This window comes from Lepidochelys olivacea (assembly GCF_965140295.1).
Source record: "Lepidochelys olivacea isolate rLepOli2 genome assembly, chromosome: 2".
In the NCBI taxonomy this organism is placed as follows: Eukaryota; Metazoa; Chordata; order Testudines; family Cheloniidae; genus Lepidochelys; species Lepidochelys olivacea.
The window spans coordinates 238,212,626-238,231,749 of NC_140412.1; the positions used below are offsets into that span (position 1 = coordinate 238,212,626).

General features: G+C 37.5%; 1 protein-coding gene across 6 annotated transcripts in view; it reads right to left on the reverse strand.

Annotated features, from left to right (window-relative positions):
- MKX (mohawk homeobox) overlaps positions 1 to 19,124 on the reverse strand; it is a 63,230-nt gene that overhangs the window by 34,948 nt on the left and 9,158 nt on the right. For all 6 annotated transcript variants that reach the window (XM_084620419.1, XM_084620421.1, XM_084620417.1 and 3 more), the window contains exons 4-5: positions 12,914 to 13,067; positions 11,316 to 11,651 (exon numbers count right to left, since the gene is read on the reverse strand). In XM_084620419.1, coding sequence (XP_084476545.1) covers positions 11,316 to 11,651; positions 12,914 to 13,067 — 490 coding nt within the window. The remainder of the gene's footprint in view (positions 1 to 11,315; positions 11,652 to 12,913; positions 13,068 to 19,124) is intronic.

Sequence of the window (19,124 nt, forward strand, 5' to 3'; positions counted from 1 at the left end):
GGCTTTTGAAATAATGGTACATTTTAGTGTCATAACTGAGAATCTTGGCAATCAGTGCCATACCAAAAGATTTGGTCATCATAACGTTAGCCACTAGCCATGGGTGAAAGACCTAGACACAGGAAGTCTTTCATATTAAGGTTCAAGGCTTGTGAAGAATTAAGAAGGAGAACACATTTCCTGACTCATTAGAATTTTTCTTTAACTATTTATTTTTGTGTCCCTTTTCAGCTGTTCTAACCCTCAAGCTTTTCATTTCATTCTCTTTTTTATTTAGGTTGTTCTTACTTTTCCAGGTTTTCTGCAATACAACTTCCTTTTCCAATTTAGTCTCTTGCTTTAAACTTTTGTCTCTCTGGGGTTTTTTGTTTGTTTAGTTGGTTGGTTTGCTTTGCTTTTTGTCTCTCATAAAACTCACTCACATATACCTTGTCTGTGAATTGAGTGTATGTTTCAGACACCCCCACATTATGTAAAATGTGTAGTAATTTCTGCAACTGCTTCTTGAAAAAAACTCAAAAGGCATCAAGTAATATCTAGCGTTTATTATTCATGGAAGTTTAGGAATCTAGTCTTTCTTGAAGGACTATATCATTGTAACTAGAGAGAAGCCAAAACTGGAACCTTAAATCCCACCCTGTTTGAATTTTGGAGAGGGATGGGATGGATACACTTGAATCCAACACTGGCTCCATGTTTCAGTTATGATTTTTGGTCCAAAATGGAAGAAATCTCACGAAAACTGGTTCTCGTGAGTTTCCCCCTCTCAAGATGGCAGAAATATCACAAGATAAGTTGATCCAACAACTTTCCCACCATTATGAGGGTGAAGCTAATGAGATTTTGGAGTGAAAGACTATAAACCTAATTCCCAGTCTAAACCTGGTGCACACACAGATCAAAGCTCTGCTTCCCTCAATCTATTGCTATTTGCTATTGGTGTCAACTGTCTCCTGTAAGAGTGCATTTGCACATGTATGTAAGAGCAGAAGTCTGGTCTCAATAACCTACTTCCATCATTATGTTTCAGGTGTTCACATTATGGACGAGTGACCTCAAAATTTCTGTTAAATGCATAAAGTAGTTTTTTAAGTTATGCTGTGGCTTTCAAAAGCCACAAACCTACAATGGGCAACAGGATTTGCTATATCATATAAGATTATTGGTCCACCTACTTTGGCAGTGTCCAAAACATGACATTTCAGACCAAAATGGGAAAAAATATAGTGAATAAAACTGATTTTGCAGTGCTATACTGAAGAGAATTTTAAGTATAATTAATTTCTGCCCTACTGTTCAACCTTTAATTTAAAAAAAAATCAGTTAAAAAACTGGCTCCCAAGAAAAGCTATCTGAAACTATCAACTATTAATTTCTCATGAATTTGTATATCTAATCAATAAAGAAATTTCACCATTTTCACCAGTGAACACAAGTTTTCACCATGAGAAGTGGTTAAATGATATCTTGGGGCAACAAACTAAGGACATTCACACATTTGTCAACCAAGTTAAAATATTTTCACAGCAAAATGGCAGTCTTTCTTTTTCTCTGAAAGAAGTATGTGTATGTGAGAGAGAGTCAGACAGACAGAACCCAGAAGAAGGAAAGAAAAAACATTTTGTTTTTCTACAAACCATTGTAAAAACAGTTTTTCACCAGTTTCACAAGAGGAGTAAATTTATTCACACATCTCTACTCCTGGTAAGATGCCTTGAGTTTTATTTTCCTATCAACACATCAGGGATTTACAAGCATAACTCAGACTGGTATTATTGGGATGTACCTGCTTAAATCCACTACACCCAGATAGGAGAATAAACTCCCATCTATGCCAAGTTTCAGTCTAGACTGAATTTTAACAGCTGGGTTATAAAGTCAGGGATTAAAAGGGATTTTAATGGAAACACCAATACAACCTTAAATATAGCAGCATCAACAGCACCTCTCTAATATTGTAGAAGGACACAGGCCAATCCAATAGACCATGGTACAAGTAGAATTTACCAGTATGTCAACAGGAGTTGTTTTATTTATATCAAACAGTGAAAACAGAATGGAACACACAGAAACACCATCCCAGGTATGAAGTTTCAATTCAGACATTTTTCCAGAATGAAATGAATTTTTATAGGCTCCCCACTCCTTTAAGTTTACTGGAAGGAATGCTAAAAATACATGCCTCTTTCATTCCCCTCCTGCTAACACCCCCATCCTGGAATGGATGTTCGGATGACAGTTCCACGTATTGTGCATGTTCATTTGGGTGCATTTGCACACTTGCATATACACTTTGGTGCATTAACATGTGTACACACAAGATGAGTGGAATTTTTAGGTGTAAAATTCACCAAGCAAAAAGGTGTTTTGTCCTTGACAATGTTATTACCTGTACATGCAGGTGTGAGTGTATGAGTGGAAGCTTCCATGAGCGATGAGCCATTGAAAATCCACTATGCAAAACAGGAACATTTCAGTGTCAGGCACAACAAGTGTGTTGCCAGTTCAAGCTCAGCAAAGCAGCAGTTTAGTCTGTCTCCAGCTACAAATTTGTACTAGGAAGTAGAATCTCTCTTGTCAATGATAGAGTGAAGCATGTGATTTAAAAGCCAGTCCCCACGGAGTGGAATCACATGTTTTTATCTGTGGAAATTTGTTTTGTTTCTTCCCTTCACATTTCACTTGAATTTTCTTTGTCTCATGTCATATTTTTCACTTTCTTTGCCCCAACTCCTCCCTCCTCCACAAATACCTGGTAAAAGGGCTTTGCATTAGGGCTTCCCAAGAGTCGGAGAAAACAGATTCTCTCCTCCCACTCCCAGATGGTAAAGCTTCGGTAGAATGGTTTTGTGGCCACTGCACATGCCTGCCCCAAACCTCCCCCATAAATACACAAGGGAGTTCCAGTGGATCTGAAAGGTGCCATGTCCCAGCTTTATCCCCCAACCCTTCCATGGACCCAATGGGGAGATTGCTCCAGATCTCTGTTCTCTACGGCCTCTGCACCATTCCTCCCCAAGCAGCAGAACTATGGCAGGTCACTTATGCTCAGAGCCTTCTGGTGACTTTCTGTGGGCCCAAGAATTTTTCCCTTTGTCTGTTGTATTAGGAGTCCCTGCTTTTATTGTTCTGTATTGTTCTGTACATGCAGGAAGACAGACAGGATTCAAGGGATGTAGTTTAATTAGGCTGCAACTTTATTAACTTAACTCATCTGGGGACTACCCAGCAATAACTCATACAGTATAGGTCATCATTCCTTTGTTAATCATTTCCACCTGCTATGGGAGGACTGCTCTCAGTCCTCCCCCCTCCCAACCTGGCCCCAACCCATTGCTGGGACCCCATTGCCCTCATCTTGTATGAGTGCTAAGGGGCTGAGGAAAGCAGGTTGTCTCCCTCCTGTACCAGACATTAGGAACCTTACCTCCTTTCCCCAGCTTCTTTAGGTGATGCCTTCCCCTCAATCTGCTTCCAATTCCCAGTTTATTGGGGAACCAGATGCCCAACAGAATGAGTATGTGCACTGGATACATGCCAAGTTGTCACAACTTGAACCGAACTCCTGACCCTACCCCATCACATCCATGAGCTGCTTTGACATAGACAGAAAACACCACCCCCACCCCAGCCAATCTGGCAGTGAGGGAAAAATTCCTTCTCAGTCCCAAAAAAGGTGATTAATCCAACGCCTAACAGCAGACCAAAACACGTGATCCTACTCTGAGCCCAGGGTGCTGCTGCTCCAGCATGAAAGAGGGCTCTGTCTGGAGGGAATGGAATATAAGTATTCTCCCTCCCCCAGGTGTGCATGGCCAGTATCCCACCTGAGCTCCTTCCAGTCAGCTCCTGGCTCAGGTGATGCTCCTCCTTCCCTCCCCTTTTAACCCAAGGCGGGGGCTCTTAAAGATGCCGCAACTCCTTTTCTTCCCACTGGCCAGACAAGGCCCCCACATTCAAGACTGCAGGGAGCACATTTTGGTGTGCATCCTACCCTACCCTGTAAACGCTGTGAGCAGTCCTTACTTAAGCAAGTAATTTCACTGTCTTCAGTGGGAATCACTGACATGAGTAAGGGTTTGTAGGACTGGATATTAGGCCTTCTCCACATGAGAAAATTGTACTGACTTAACTAAATCTGTTTCAGAATGAATTTATTTAATTGGTACAAACATCTGTGTGGACCTTCTCACTCTGGTTTAAGAGGGTCTTATATCAATTTAGTTTCTGAAGTAGATTTTCAAAGGCACAAAGGGGAGTTAAGTACCCAACTCCATATACTTTCAATGGGAGTTAGACATGTACCTTTCCTTTGTGCCTTTGAAATCTCCCCTTAAATTGATAATTTATTGACTAAACTTAACCAATAGTCTAAATTGCAACAAGAGTGCCCACATACAGGTGTTAAACTCATTTAACTAAATCAGTTTCTAAAGCAGTTTCCTTTTCAGTTTCTACACACTCATTGAATATTCCTTATTTAAATGTTAATTGTCTTATTCTAATTTCCTTAGTATAGTAATTATTGGTCATGCTATCCATTGCTGAAGCTGAAAAACAATTTATGACCAATCTAACCTTCTGTTTTCACACACTCATAACTTCCTGAAACAGTCATATTTTGGGCTGGCCTCTTTTTAAAGGCAATTCTTATTCTTTTCTTTCTTTCTCTTTCTTTTCTGCAAAATCTCTTCAGTCATTTTGGACAATGGGGAAAATGGGAAAAAGATATTCTTTTCCCTTAGTACACAGGTTAACCACATGTTTTCAATAAGCCTAGATGGATGAAGTCTGAAACATGGTAGGGACATAGTCCTCACTGAGGACTGGAGCATTTGCTAAATTTGAGGGAGGATATGAACATAAAAAGGTGTAAGCAACGGCCAATGATGTTTGGGCATACTCTCTTGGCGTTGTCTACCATTTCAGAGGCACCTGACAATAGTGCTGTCCCATGATGACAGCACTGTATATTTTTTCCACCTGGCCAGACATAGATCCTGGGCAGGCACAAGATCCTGGGCAGCTTTCAACCTAGTGGCAAGAACATTTGTATGAGGGAAGCTGTAATGGTCTCAATTAAACACACATTGTCATAATATCGATGGCAGGAGAAAGCTGTAGCCACACAATCATTGCTTAACCCATCATTTTTAGATCTCTCTGGATTTTTTGTCACATTTTAATTTGAATTTTCCAATTCAAAGTTTTAATTTAAAAATATATATCCTTCTCTGCTGTATTGATAAAGCTAGCAAAAAACATGAAAAACATTGTGCTGCTACCCAGCAACAAATCTGCAACCAAATAACTGGCCTGCAACCAAATAACTGGCTTCATCCTGCTTTTATTAAAGTGCATGGGAATTTTGCCTTGCCATCAGTAGAAGCAAGAAGAGAAACTGACTAGAAACAACTATGAAATTGACTTAAATGATTTTCATTGTCAAAATGGAAAGAAATTCAGAAGTGTGCAAACAGCTTAAGTAGTGAAAAGCCAACTTGAGTTTTAACATTCTCACAGTTTGTTTACAACATAAGATATATTTTTAAACTGATATTGCCCATTTTAGCACAGGTAATTTCTTGTTTCTCTTTTTTCTAAAAACAACAATAAAGAAATTAAATGTAATCCCTTCCCAAAGAAAATCTATATCAATGCAATATTGCCCAATCTGATAATGCAAAAGGTAAAGTTCCATTAGCAAAGTTATTTAAACTGTGTAACCTTCAAATTTCAGTTCTAGCATTTTGTGCATTAAATACTATATTTGATATTCCACTTCCCAATTTTGGTTCTTGACTACACTGGGGTCTGCAGCTAGGACCTCCTGCAGTTTGTTTTAAGTGACCATTTATTTTAAAGTATCCCCAAGGATTCCTGTACAATTTAGTTCAAATTTGCAGAAATCATTAATACTAGAAATTTTTGCTAGCCCCTCAAGACAGGTTCCATTGTATTTAGGTTATGCTTTAGATTTTATAGCCCATTTTAAAAGTACATGTTCTGAAAATATTAAATTGAGAGGAAAAGTTGGCAAGGACAACACAGAATCAGAATGTTCTGTAGAGTACATACACACACAAACACACACACACACGGAGGCATAAATGACATTGGTGATCATGGGCCGGATCTTATAATTTGCTGAGTGCCTCCCACAAAGTTGAGGTGCTAAGCACCTTCAGCTCCCAGTGCAGCTCAGTGGGAGTTGAGGGCGCTTACAAAGTGCACAGGATCAGGCTGTGTCAATCACAAACTTCCCAGGAATCAGAAGAAGGAAAAGAGGAAGGAGAAAGGGGGAAAAAAGGAGAGAAAAAAAAAGCAACAGTAATGAAAACACCAGAAACCAAACATGCTCCTGAGTACAAATGTCTAAAAATAAAAATCAAACATCTTCAAAATCAACCAGTCTCTCAAGTTTTTTTTTAAGCTACCTTCCTTTCCAGGTCTGCAAGTCTTAATTTCCTCATTATTTTTATTTGTTTTGGCTCTCCTACAGTGCTAGGTAACACATAAAGTAAAATTAATGAAAATCCATCTGTCTCAAGAAGTTTGCAAACTTTCCATCCTGGCATTTCATTCTTTTTATTTTAAATTTTAAATTTTGCTTTTATTTATCAGCCCTAGCTCACAAAATAGTGACATTCCAGGAAGTTGCGTGGTTTTTTAATTTCCTTAACCTGTAATAGTGCAGAAGATTCTGTATCAATAGGTGACCAACAGATAGAGCATTTGAAGAACATATCAAGATAATTACAATGTTAAAATTTTAATAAACCATTGGGCAAAGATTAACTTAGGTTTTTGACACACATCCAGATCTCACTAATCTTGTTAGATCTTTTTGTTATATTATTGTACAATGCTTAACACAACAGAAACCTGGCCTGTAAGTACCTCCACAATATAAATTATAATAAATAAGAATAGATAAATGAGATTCTCAGTTCTTCATATATTCAATGAGTACATCAGAACAATATACAGTGGAACCTATCCAAAGGGACCAGTAAAAATTGGTTACCTAATATAAATATTTTTTTAACTAAAGGTTAAACACAATCGTATTGGAAAACCTGAGATACATAAAACTAAAGGCAGGAGGCTGATCAATTCTATACATAGTATATCTGCACTAAGAACTACTCTGGACAGATAACTTTCTGTCTTAACTGAACACATATATAACAGCACATGATATATGTATCCCTTAAGGTAGAAGCTCTTACGTAAGTAATATGTATGAATGTATATATTTTTCTCTTTTTCACTGTTCTATCATTTCATGAGCTGGCAATGGTACATATCATTTCAGTCTGTTCTCCTATTTAACAATGTCAATAATATGTGAGAATGGAGTGAAATGGCTGAGGGAAGTACAAACCAAATACAGAATGTGTAAAAGATTTAAGCTATGCAGCTTTCTGTTTTCTTTTGAAGACTATAGTGGGTATTAAAATGCTAACATTTGGTTCTCATGACCTCACAATAATTATGTAGCGGTATAACACAAACACATTCTCTTAACAATAGGTTACACTCTAGCCTAGATCTCAAGGTAGGACTCCCTAATTCCATACATGGATCTAGGGTAGCATATGGTCCAGTCTTTATAAGCATATTAATGATTGGAATGGGAAATGGTACAACCCATTTTCCGTATAAATTTTAAACTGCAATTTCTTGTTTTTATCATTGGACACTGAACTCATATCCTGTTAATTCGGCCAGAACCATTAAGATATACAGGGCCACATTCTGATCTCAGTTACATCAGAGTATATTAATGGAGTTACCCCAGATATACAGATATAACTGAAATCAGAATGTGACTTGTAACATGGACCAGCTGCAGTTAGTAAACTTTAAATTCATGATTAGCTACAAGAAATTGCTCTTAAGAAAATGCACAATAAATGATTTGCTTCAAAACAACATTTTCTTCTGGCATGTCTTCTACCATTATAAACATATCAACTTTGCTAATATTTTTTCAAAACTAACGTGCAAATCAATTTTCACTCACAGTTTATTTAAATGCCAAATAAATTGTTGTCATGAACTAAAATGCCAAACAGTTTGAAATTCAATTCTTGTCTGCTAAGAATTATTTATTTTATTAACACAAACTATATGGGTCAATAAATGTATAGTAAGCCTCACTTTTTAAAAAGTCATTCTCTAATTTTCTGCAATCAGAGACTTATGACTGACATCAGAAAATAATAATCGGCTAATCTGGCATCACAAGAATGGATTGTAGCTATTATTGAGAACATGCATACATGTCTGCTACATGATTATTCTGGGAACAATGGAGAGGTGGAATTCTGAAACACTAAAACTTTCTTATTTTAACTCAAACTGTCTAGCAATCATTTTGGTAATTTCAAATATTTCTAAAATAGCTCTCATAAATGGACTTGAAATAACTTGAAAACACACACATTATTTTTTCTTATAACAGGCTCTGTTCTTGCATCTCATAACACCACCAGAACCCCTTTAATGGAATTATAAACTTACAGTTTAAAACAGCCTACCTGCATCTACTATTTTATGAGTAGCTCTGTACACATGGGAAAGAGATTGCATGACATTGCACACACCTGGCAATTTTCTTTCCACAAACTTCTGCTTGTCTGTTTTATAAGTGTAGGTAGAATAAAGTATATCCTAAAAGTTGTTCTGTTCTCATCAAAGACTGTGGCCCTCAAAAAGTAAATAAAGGTATTTAAAAAGTGATTTAAAAAGATCTTACAATGAATTCCATATATGCCATGGTTATTAACTTTATGGGGAAATATGCTGCTATTCGTACATTACAGCCCAGTCTGTTAACACTGCAACGGTTATAGTACGGCTGTCTCAGCCTTTCCATTAAAGACCCTATTTTTCACTCTTGGCTGAAACCTGACAAGCAAAACTTAGCCCAGTAGCAAATTTATTACATTTAAAAAAATCATTGTGACCATTTTAAAGTTACAATATAAAAGTATAGAAAATCCGAAGTTTACATGTCTAAGCCGCTGTAACTTCTTCAATAACTTCTGATTTAAAAACAAAACTTGGCAGGCGATTAGTACATAATGTAGACCAAATGCTCTTGGTATGCCAAAAAATAATGTTAAATGATCAAGCAATTTAATTTTTGAATGTATTCACTATGCGTGCACCATTCCTGTTCTACATAAGATTTGATATTACCACACACTCTAAATTCATCATCCCCCTAAGATCTGCATGAAAGGGGTGATTGCTGTCTTCTTAGCACTGTACTTATCCCCTCATATTCAGCAGAGAACTCTTCACAGTGACAGAGATCCTGGGAAATGGGCAAGGGATGAGAGGTAAAGAGCTATCGACAAGTCAAGAGGAACCTGTGTCTTTCCCTCCCAATCAGCCCATCTGGAAATCCACAGCCTAGAGCCGTATGAACTTTCCCACAGAGCCCCTCCAAGCCATAGAAAAATGACCACTGCTGAAAGGATTAAAAGCTAAGTACAGAGTCCCTGGTAGGGCAGCTTCAGGTGGGGAGACCCCAAGCCAGTGGGAAGGCCCTATGCTGGTGCTGGTGAGATCAAAAGTTTGAGGTTCAAAATTCTACTTTTTTCAAGTACGGAGGGGAGCCACTGCCCATGTCTTCCATCCCCCCAAAATTGGAATAAGCTCCAAAGCAGAGCTCTTCTCCCCTCACCTCTCTCCCCCATCTGTGAGGCGGTGGCGGAGCCCAGAGAGGGTGCAAATCTTGCCCTAACATACACCCATTAAAGGTGGTGATTTCCTGACAGACAGCCTAGTGGGTGACACAAACACATTTTTTCTTTTATTGTTAAGATTAAAAGAATAAATTAAATGTTAAAAATATTAAACCAAGAAACTGAGAGCAAAGCCTAAAACTGCATGAGCGCAGTGTGTGGTGCCTAGGTAGTACAGCAACAACAGGGCCAAGCCACTTGCCAATGTATGCAGCAGTAGGAAGTGATTAACGATTATAAGCCCCAAGAGGTCATATAACCAGCTGCACACTGGGGCTGACTCATCCTGTGGATGACTGAGCCTGATGTAAGCAGGAAGGAAGGGATCCACATGGTCTGCTTGGGGAGCAGGTAACTCACATAAATATGCTCCCCCACTCCAAGGATGCCTAGATGGATTTAGATCCTGATGAGGCAAGGGTGGTACTTGTACCCTAGCACTGCAGTCATGTGACTCCTAATGGAGAGAGAGAGAGAGAGAGAGGATGGCTGAGCCCCCTAAACACCTCAGGACTTTCCTTCTGGGCTCCCGCAAACTAGGGCACCCACTTCTGAAAATGTTGGCTGCATATATCTTTTTATGCCTACCCTGAGGGGGGAAAGATTAAGGAGTGTCTCAAGAGTTCTTTGCCATCCTCCCCCGTCTTCAGCCCCAACAGATGCCCACCTCAGCCCCTGGGGCAACAGCTCTGTACTATCCATTTTAAAACGTGTCCCTGATGTCCATTGTAAAATATGGTATTTACACCAGGGTAGCTTAATTTCATGGACAATCATCATAGAAGTGTAGGATTGGAAAGGACTTCAATAGGTCATCTAGTCCAGTCTCCTGCACTGAAGACAGGACTAAGTAATAACTAGACCATTCCTGACAGTGGTTTGTCTAACCTGTTCTTACAAACCACCACTTATTGAGATTCCACAGCCTCCCTAGACAATTTCTTCCAGCGCTTAACCACCCTGACAGAAAGTTTTTCCTAATGTCCAACCTAATCCTCCCTTGCTGCAATTTAAGCCCATTGCTTCTTGTCCTATCCTCAAAGGTTAAGGAGAACAATTTTTCACCCTGCTCCTTGTAACAACCTTTTATGTACTTGAAAACTGTTATCATTCCTCCCCCTCTGCCCCAAATTCAGTCTTCTCTTCTCCAGATTTAAACAAATTCATTTTTTTCAATCTTTCCTCATAGGTCATCTTTTCTAGACCTTTGATCATTTTTGTTGCTCTCCTCTGGACTTTCTCCAATTTGTCCACATCTTTCCTGAAATGTGGCACCCAGAACCGGACACAATACTCCAGCTGCGGCCTTATCAGTGCAGAGTACAGTGGAAGAATTACTTCTTGTGTTTTGCTTATGGAATGATGTTCTGGGATGTATCAGGGGAGGGTGTTCTGATGATGACAATAATAGCTTATAACTATGTGATTGCACATGTATCAATAATGGGAGTTATCCATTCATATGAAGGACAGAATGGACACCTATATTCATTTTCACGTGACATTAACAAACAGAGCCAACTGTTTTAAAATGATACATGAAGAATTCCTTACCTGTCCGGTAGACAAAATTGCCTTCAGTCTCCGATGATGATGGGGACACCAATTCCTCCTCAAATTCATTGGAACTAAATGAACCAGAATGATTCCTTTGTCTCGTTTTTTCCATCATGGCTGCATTAGTAGCCATGACATGTCTCAATGAGTCATTTAGATAACGATTCAATAAGCTACTTTTGTATTTGGGAGGTGAAACATAATCCTCATTGGCACTTTTCTCTGGTCTCACTCCTGTTTTTATCACCGAATTTTCAGTTTTAATCACAGTGTGGTGAACTGGTTTGTTATATCCCCCTTCATTTATATGGTTTCTTGGAGGATTTTCCCCATCTGAAGAAGAAAGATACATTATGGTTTATATAATAGTTATAGAGTAGCCTTATCTGTGCATCTTTAAATACATATAACATGATTAAAGCTAGGCAAATAACATAACTAATGATTTCTCAATTAATTTCACTTTTTCCTGTTCACAAATTGTCCATAAGCAGATCATAATCTTCTCAAATGTTTTAGCTATTCTAAATTATTTTCTAACAATTTTAGAAATAATGCTTTGTCTGTAACTTTTATATGAACAGTGCATTCCATGCATTTGATATTTGAAATCTGAACAGTCAACTAAATCACATGGTATCTTTCAATACCCTGATCTGATTAGCTTAATTCTTAACATTGTGTTTGCTAAGAATTGTGAATTTGAAATTCATTTCCCATGAACACTCTGAAATATTTGCTTAAAATTTGCTCTTTAAACAATATTCCTGCAACTAAACTTTTATGGAAAGTGAACACAAAAAAAACCACCCATGCAGATGAAACAAATTCATTTAAAGGCAAACAAATATTTCCATAAATGTTTTGCAGCATTGGCTCATTTCTAATATGACTACAGTGGATAAATACATATATCATGTAACAAAATTATTGGAAAATTATTTAAATGTATGATTACTATCAACATTCAGAAAACAAAAGTAGAGTGCCATATAAAAATTTTTCACAGCACTGCACTTTCATTTTGCTGAGGAGAGGAAATGTGAAGGAATTTTCCAAGGACTGCTTTTTCTTCTATGATCACACTACAAACCAAATCCTGCTGACCTTACTATGTGAGAAGTTCAACTGTAGTTAATCAGACTACTTTTGTTAATAAAGTGACCAAGTGATTTGGCCCTACCAGCATATAATATCACATAAACACAGGAACATTACGGCCCTTTGATTACAATTAGACTAACCATGTCCTTAAAGCTCATTTTTAAGTGTTTTGCTGTACCTAAAGGAGTAGGTCTGTTATTTAATACCCAAAGAACTAAGCATTATTTTGTCTAATAATAACATACAGCAAGGACAAACAAACCTAATGTATGGCCAGATTCTCCCCCCCAGTTAAACTATGTAATCCTATTAACTATAGTGGAGTTACTTGTGTACAGCTCCAAACAGAATTTGGCATACTGCTCATGAAAAATAAAGCCTATGGCACTGAAAGCTTTTTGTGAAAGATCAGAACCCTTTCTGAAGAAACTGATATTTTCTAGTTTCACATAGAAACATGGAACAAAGTTAACATAAAAATATCAACAAACCTTCAGAACACGAATCATCACTGCTTACACTAAGTCTTTCAGCATTTCCTTGAACATATTTGTTGTACAACTTTATTCGTAAAGCCCAGCTGAGATCTGGTTGCCGGACTGTATTCTTTAGGCGACGTCTTGCATTGGCAAACCAGTTTGATACCTACATAAAAACAAATGCAATGGTTTTCCTCAAAAAAATTACAAATCTGATCTGCTAATTGTTTTACAAGTTTCATGTATGCTTTGTGAAAATGACTGAAATGTATTCATATGTATCAAGGCCCGAGTGTGTGTTAAACTCAATTAATGAGAATGGAGAATTTTGCCTGAGACAGGAGTGAAGGATCAGGCCTTCAGTTGACAAATACTCTTTCTGAAGCATTAGCAAGCACTTGTTATTAATAATAGTCAGTTTTAATTAAACTCTTCCATAAAGTCCCTTTTATATTAACTTCAGCATCTTTGAAAAAAGATAATATACTGAAATTTTTAAAGGAACTCCAATATACTATTAGTTTTTTAAATTAAAGTAATGTTAGATCATCTACCAGTTGACATTGCAACATCTATTCTTAGACTATAAAGTATGTGTATAATAAAAGAGTAAAATATAAACCCTTTTCAATATGTTGACATAAATGACTAAATTCTGCCATTTGCTATGCTGGCACATTATGATGGATGACAAGAAGGTAAAGGGAGCAGCATGTAGGGAACATACCATGTTTAGAGTCACTGTAGAAACCTAGACATTGATCTATAGATAATTATCCAAAACAATATTTTTCGAATAGTTAGATATGACAAAATGGACAAAAATTATTTAACACATGTGTTGTGCCTTCTGATATACACTGGCTCCAAGAAGTGAGACTAAAAAAGAGAGGGTTGCAATATTGTGTAGTACTTTGTGTGTTAATGAAGTGAAGAAGCATGTTACACATGCCATAGACTCTGACAAGTCACCTACATTGTGCAAACATTCCAAACACGATCCCATGTGTTTACAGTGACTTTGAATAGTAATGTTTGCAGTATTTGGGGAAATGCTGACTTTGATTCCACTTTCACTTAAATGAGTGTAAAACTGGAGAAACTTGATTGATATCAGTGAGCTACACTGATGTAAGTAAAGAGATTCAAGCCGCCTACATTCTATAAATTTGGAAATCTCAATAGAAACTAATCATGTAGAAGGACTTTAGAGTGCAGGTTACTTCTGCCAGGGTTAATTGTATTTTGATTGGCTCTCTTCAGAAAGGATGCAAAGCCGCATGACTTGAAAAGCAGAATGTGAGGGATCTCTGGATTGTCCACAAGGCCCTCCCCTATGTTTGTGCTGTGAGAGTCCTAACACAGAGAGCTGTAGAAGAGGTGATTCACACTGATTTCAGCACGATACCATGGCCTATTACCTTGCAAAGCCAGCTAATGCATGTTCAATCACCTGTAGCCATGTAAAAAGAAAATGAGGACTTGTGGCACCTTAGAGACTAACACATTTATTTGAGCATAAGCTTTCGTGAGCTACATCCGATGAAGTGAGCTGTAGCTCACGAAAGCTTATGCTCAAATAAATGTGTTAGTCTCTAAGGTGCCACAAGTATTCCTTTCTTTTTGCGAATACAGACTAACACGGCTGCTACTCTGAAACCTGTCATTATGTAGCCATGTAGTAATTGTATCAGTAATCATAAGATAAAGGCTTAAGGAATGGATAGCAGAAATGCTAGAGACCTACAGGCCTAGACCTATAACAATAGCTTAAGCAGTTAGCATAAGTATAAGGTCTTACAACCCGATAGGAGTAATTACTCAATAAGTTAGCATAAGAAAGTAAACTAACAATGACCTTAAATCACAAGATGCCATAAGACTTTGTTTATTGTTTTGTAATAGTCACGAGTGTTTCGAACTGCTGGTAAGTGACCACAAGAAAGCAGTTTGTATCAGATTAGAGTACTTTTGGAGGGAACATTATCAGATGCTCAGCTGCAGATAACCACAGTAATCCAATTGATGTATATGTTTATAAGCATTGCTTAATTAATATATTCACCTATAGGATAAGGGCACCCCAATATTATGAGGGGGAATAAGTTAAGATATAGTAAAGGAGGGAAGAGCTATGCATACATATACATGAGGACCATCAAGGGCTATAAAACATCTCGTCTCAGGTATACCCACTGGAGTTCTTCATCGGCATGCCAGTCTCAGAATAAAATATGTCTCAACTTCTAGAGCTCTCCCCAAGTATATACCTGAGATGGTGCGAGCCATCTTGACAACATTATACATATTATATGACTTTATTTGTTAGGATTGGTTTACTTATTGGACTAATTATTCTAATAATAAAACTTTTATAGTCATAGAAAGTCTTCCCTGACTGGGAATGTTGTTGTCACTGCCATGGCCCATGGGGCTCCCAAAGCAGCAATTCTGATAATACTGAGCCTGATCTTGGGACAAGAACCTACCAAATTTCAGAGCACTAATTGGGGATTCTAAATTAATAACCTAGTCAATAACTAATCAACAGATCAGGCAACACAACAGATAGCAGCCTATTATCAGAAAGCTGCAGTGTGGATCTCAAAGATGGATTTGGCCTAGTTTTATAATCCAGCTATTGCAGTAAAGTATATAAACAGCACATAAGTAGTTAGCTAATTATTTTGATCGCTAATCCATTTAAGGGTGATTATTGGGAAAATAAACACTACCTGCTTAATTACAACTAAAATTTTCGTCCCGCTTTCTACCTGGAACTTAGAAGAGACTCGTTAAGCCTGTCACTTTGATTTTACTTAAATCCTATTTTACATTAAACAGGGCTCCGCAGCAACTAGTGTGAGCTCTGGATCAGCACTCTAATGCCACATTCATTGCTTTACAAACCCTGTTGTTTGCTGTGTTGGGTTAGGAGACCAAAACTGTAGTTGGCAGAGAAGACTAAGTAATGTTTGTTCTGCTCCAAGGCTGCTTGTTTACATTCATCATACTGACACAGCAATCATTATAGTAAACCAGAAGGGATGTATTGGAATCCATCCACCTTCTAATGCAGTTAACAAACTCATTCCAAACTGTTCAGATGAAATGTTGGTCACCTGACTTTCACAGGATTTAGTATAATTCTAGATTCATATGTGCAATAATAGAGACTGATTGATTTGGGGTCCAGTTGAATATTTTAACAGTTTGTGCAATGCCTAAGAAAACTGACCATTTTCTCAGCATCCCATGAGAAACATATTGTTATCAAGCCAGGCCTGCACAGATTACCATGGTGCTATTAGAGTGCCACGTACAGAAATGGTGTGACTCTTGCATAAATGCAATTATATTTAACTAAAGTGATTTACCCTATCAATTTGTTGAAAACCTGACAGCAAACACTGTGGATATGTTCTTTCCATGCCAACTTTAAACATTTTTCATATTAATATGAATGAACAGTATATTCATATTTTAAGCCTTCCGGTATGAGAGGGTGAAATAATAATATTCAACTATTAAGAAATAATCTTAATTCAGCATTTACAAAAGAGACTTTTCCCAAATGTATAGTATTACAGATCCTGCCTCAGAAATACACTCCAGCTACTGACTCCCCCTTAGATGACTTTATACACAGATTCTGAACGGAACTACAAGACTGTTCACTAATGCTGAATGAAGATTAGGCCTATCCACCTAACAGTTCCTAAAATACTGTGGATGAAATCCTGGCCCTGTTAAAGTCAAAGAGAGTTTTGCCACTAACTTTAACTAGGGCAGGAATTCATCGTATATCTGTATGTGTTCATTCAAATGTTGCATGTCAAGTGTCCCAACAAGTCTGTTATCCTAAGGCCTATGTTATACAGGAGATCAAGCTAGGTAATCACAGTGGTTCCTTCTGAGTTTATAATATATTAATCTGTCTGCACACGTCATTACCACTATTAGTTAGGATTTATTTATAAAAGAAAGTACCCTAAACTAACAACACCCAAACACCCATTAAGATGGTTATGAATTATATTACTCTGTGTACATGAGGAAACTTAGCAAACAAAAAAAAAATAATGACTTGCTTACAGGGCACTGTGAGAAGAAATTTGTGTTAGAATCCAACCAATGATTAAGTATGGTTACTCCCTATTTATGCATAATAATAATAATAATCGTCATAGTATTAAAACAAGAGCCTTATGTGTAAACAAGAAAAAACAGGTGGATTTACCATAAATATGTTTGTCAGTCTTCTAGAAATTCCCCAGAATGGTCAAAAGTATTTATGCAGGCACCCAAGAAATACTGACCCTTTGGCTTTACTGCTGAAAAAATTTTTCTGATTTATTATGCTTTTCTACTCAAGAAGAGCCAAGGATTTAGAAGAGGGATAATAGCCAAATGATCCCTTTTGCCCAAATAAATTATGTCATAGATATGCTTGTGTAAACGGTAATATTATTAAATCCACAGCAGCACATGACCAGTATATTAATCTTGCTATGGCAAACAATTTCTTATTAAACAATAAAGCCATTCATATTTCCTTTTGGAAAGAATATGCAGTCATTTTTCTTTTTTATTTCACAAGAATATTTAAACTAAAATTTAAACTAAAATAAATCAAATGCTGTGGTAATAGTGCAAATGAAAACATAACATATTCATGGCAAATTAACAGAACAAATTGCTGGATTCCAAACTGGAGTCTAATCTGTGGGGTAAATTGTAAGACAGCTTTTAGAAGTACATTGCTTTCAGGTCTTCTGCCTTTGCAATTTTGGGAGTATAATGTTTTGAACTGCTCGCCAAATGCTGCAGTAACTTACACCCAATGCAATCCTATTGACTTTACTGGGGTTGTTTAGGTATAAATCAGCACAGAATTTTGCCCAATGTGTTTATATTAGTGATTAGAAATAAAGGAGCTTCGTAATACCTTCCAAACCCTAGCTCTTCATACAAGTCTGCCTTTATTTTCTAAATTTCTAGGGGCCAGGAAATAGAACAAACCTCCTTTTAGTTTCACAGCATCAACAGACAAACAATTACTAAAATGATGGAAATTAATTAAAAAAAACCTGGGAGGCAGTGGAGGGAATTAAAATATCAGGACACTCGAAAATGGCCCAAAATCTGGCTAGAAAGATATTACTCTAATAATAACCCTCCCCTGCTTCATATGATCCTGCAGAAGCCCTATTGTGCAAATCCTGCATTTTGGAGGTTTGCATATTTGGAGAGAGTGGGCGAGATGTAGACTGGGCAAAGCCTGGGGACAGTCACTCTACTGTATTCAGCATCATTTGCCAGCCAATTGTAGAGAAAATATATGCAGGAATGAATGCTGATTCTGTAAAGTTAAGTAGTAAGTTCATACAGGTTTATTCTCCATGCTTGCAAACACCATGTGTGGGAGCAGACAGGTGCAGGCAAGGAGACATTGGCAGCACAATTCCACCTGTAACTATTCTGGAGTCCAGAACATAGCATAGAGGAGCTGGACGTCAGTGCAGATGCATCTAAATGTATGAGAATTATTTATCATTCTTGGAATCTCTGCAGGGTTGTTACAAGGTAATCATTCAGGAAAACAATACCACCAATAAAACCAATTGGATGGTTCCCTGGATACACTGTTGGTGGAAACTCAAGGGTTTTCAAAGTATTGTTTGGCCTCCCATAGGATTGTCAATGCAGGGTGTGAACTAAGCCTGTCTGCAACTGAAGGTGAAACAGCTTCAGTAGATAATAAGCTTGAAAGACTAGTTAGTGAGAACATAACTACTGTGAACGCAGGCTGATATTCTAGGTGATAACAAAGGATGCTGTAAAGCTCTGAGAAACTGAATTGATGAACTGGAAAAAAGCTAAGATGAAATGTAAGACTGTTTAGAAAATTTGAAGGAATGCAGTCAGGAGAAAACATTACATAATGGTTCATGGTTCTTCTACATGTCTTGGCATTTGGATTACTAGATTAGAAGGGCACTTATACAACACCCTGTTTGATATATCTGGAATATGCAACTCTTGGAATGAGAAACAAAATTTTCAAACAGATACAAAAATATGGCCCAGAATCTGCCCTTTGTTATACCTCTCTCAATTCAGAGTAACCCCACTGACTTCAGTGGAGTTATTTCAGATTTACACCAGTGTGTCTGAGATCACAACCTGGTTCTGCGTGTTTAATTCTCAGGGTTCAACTATT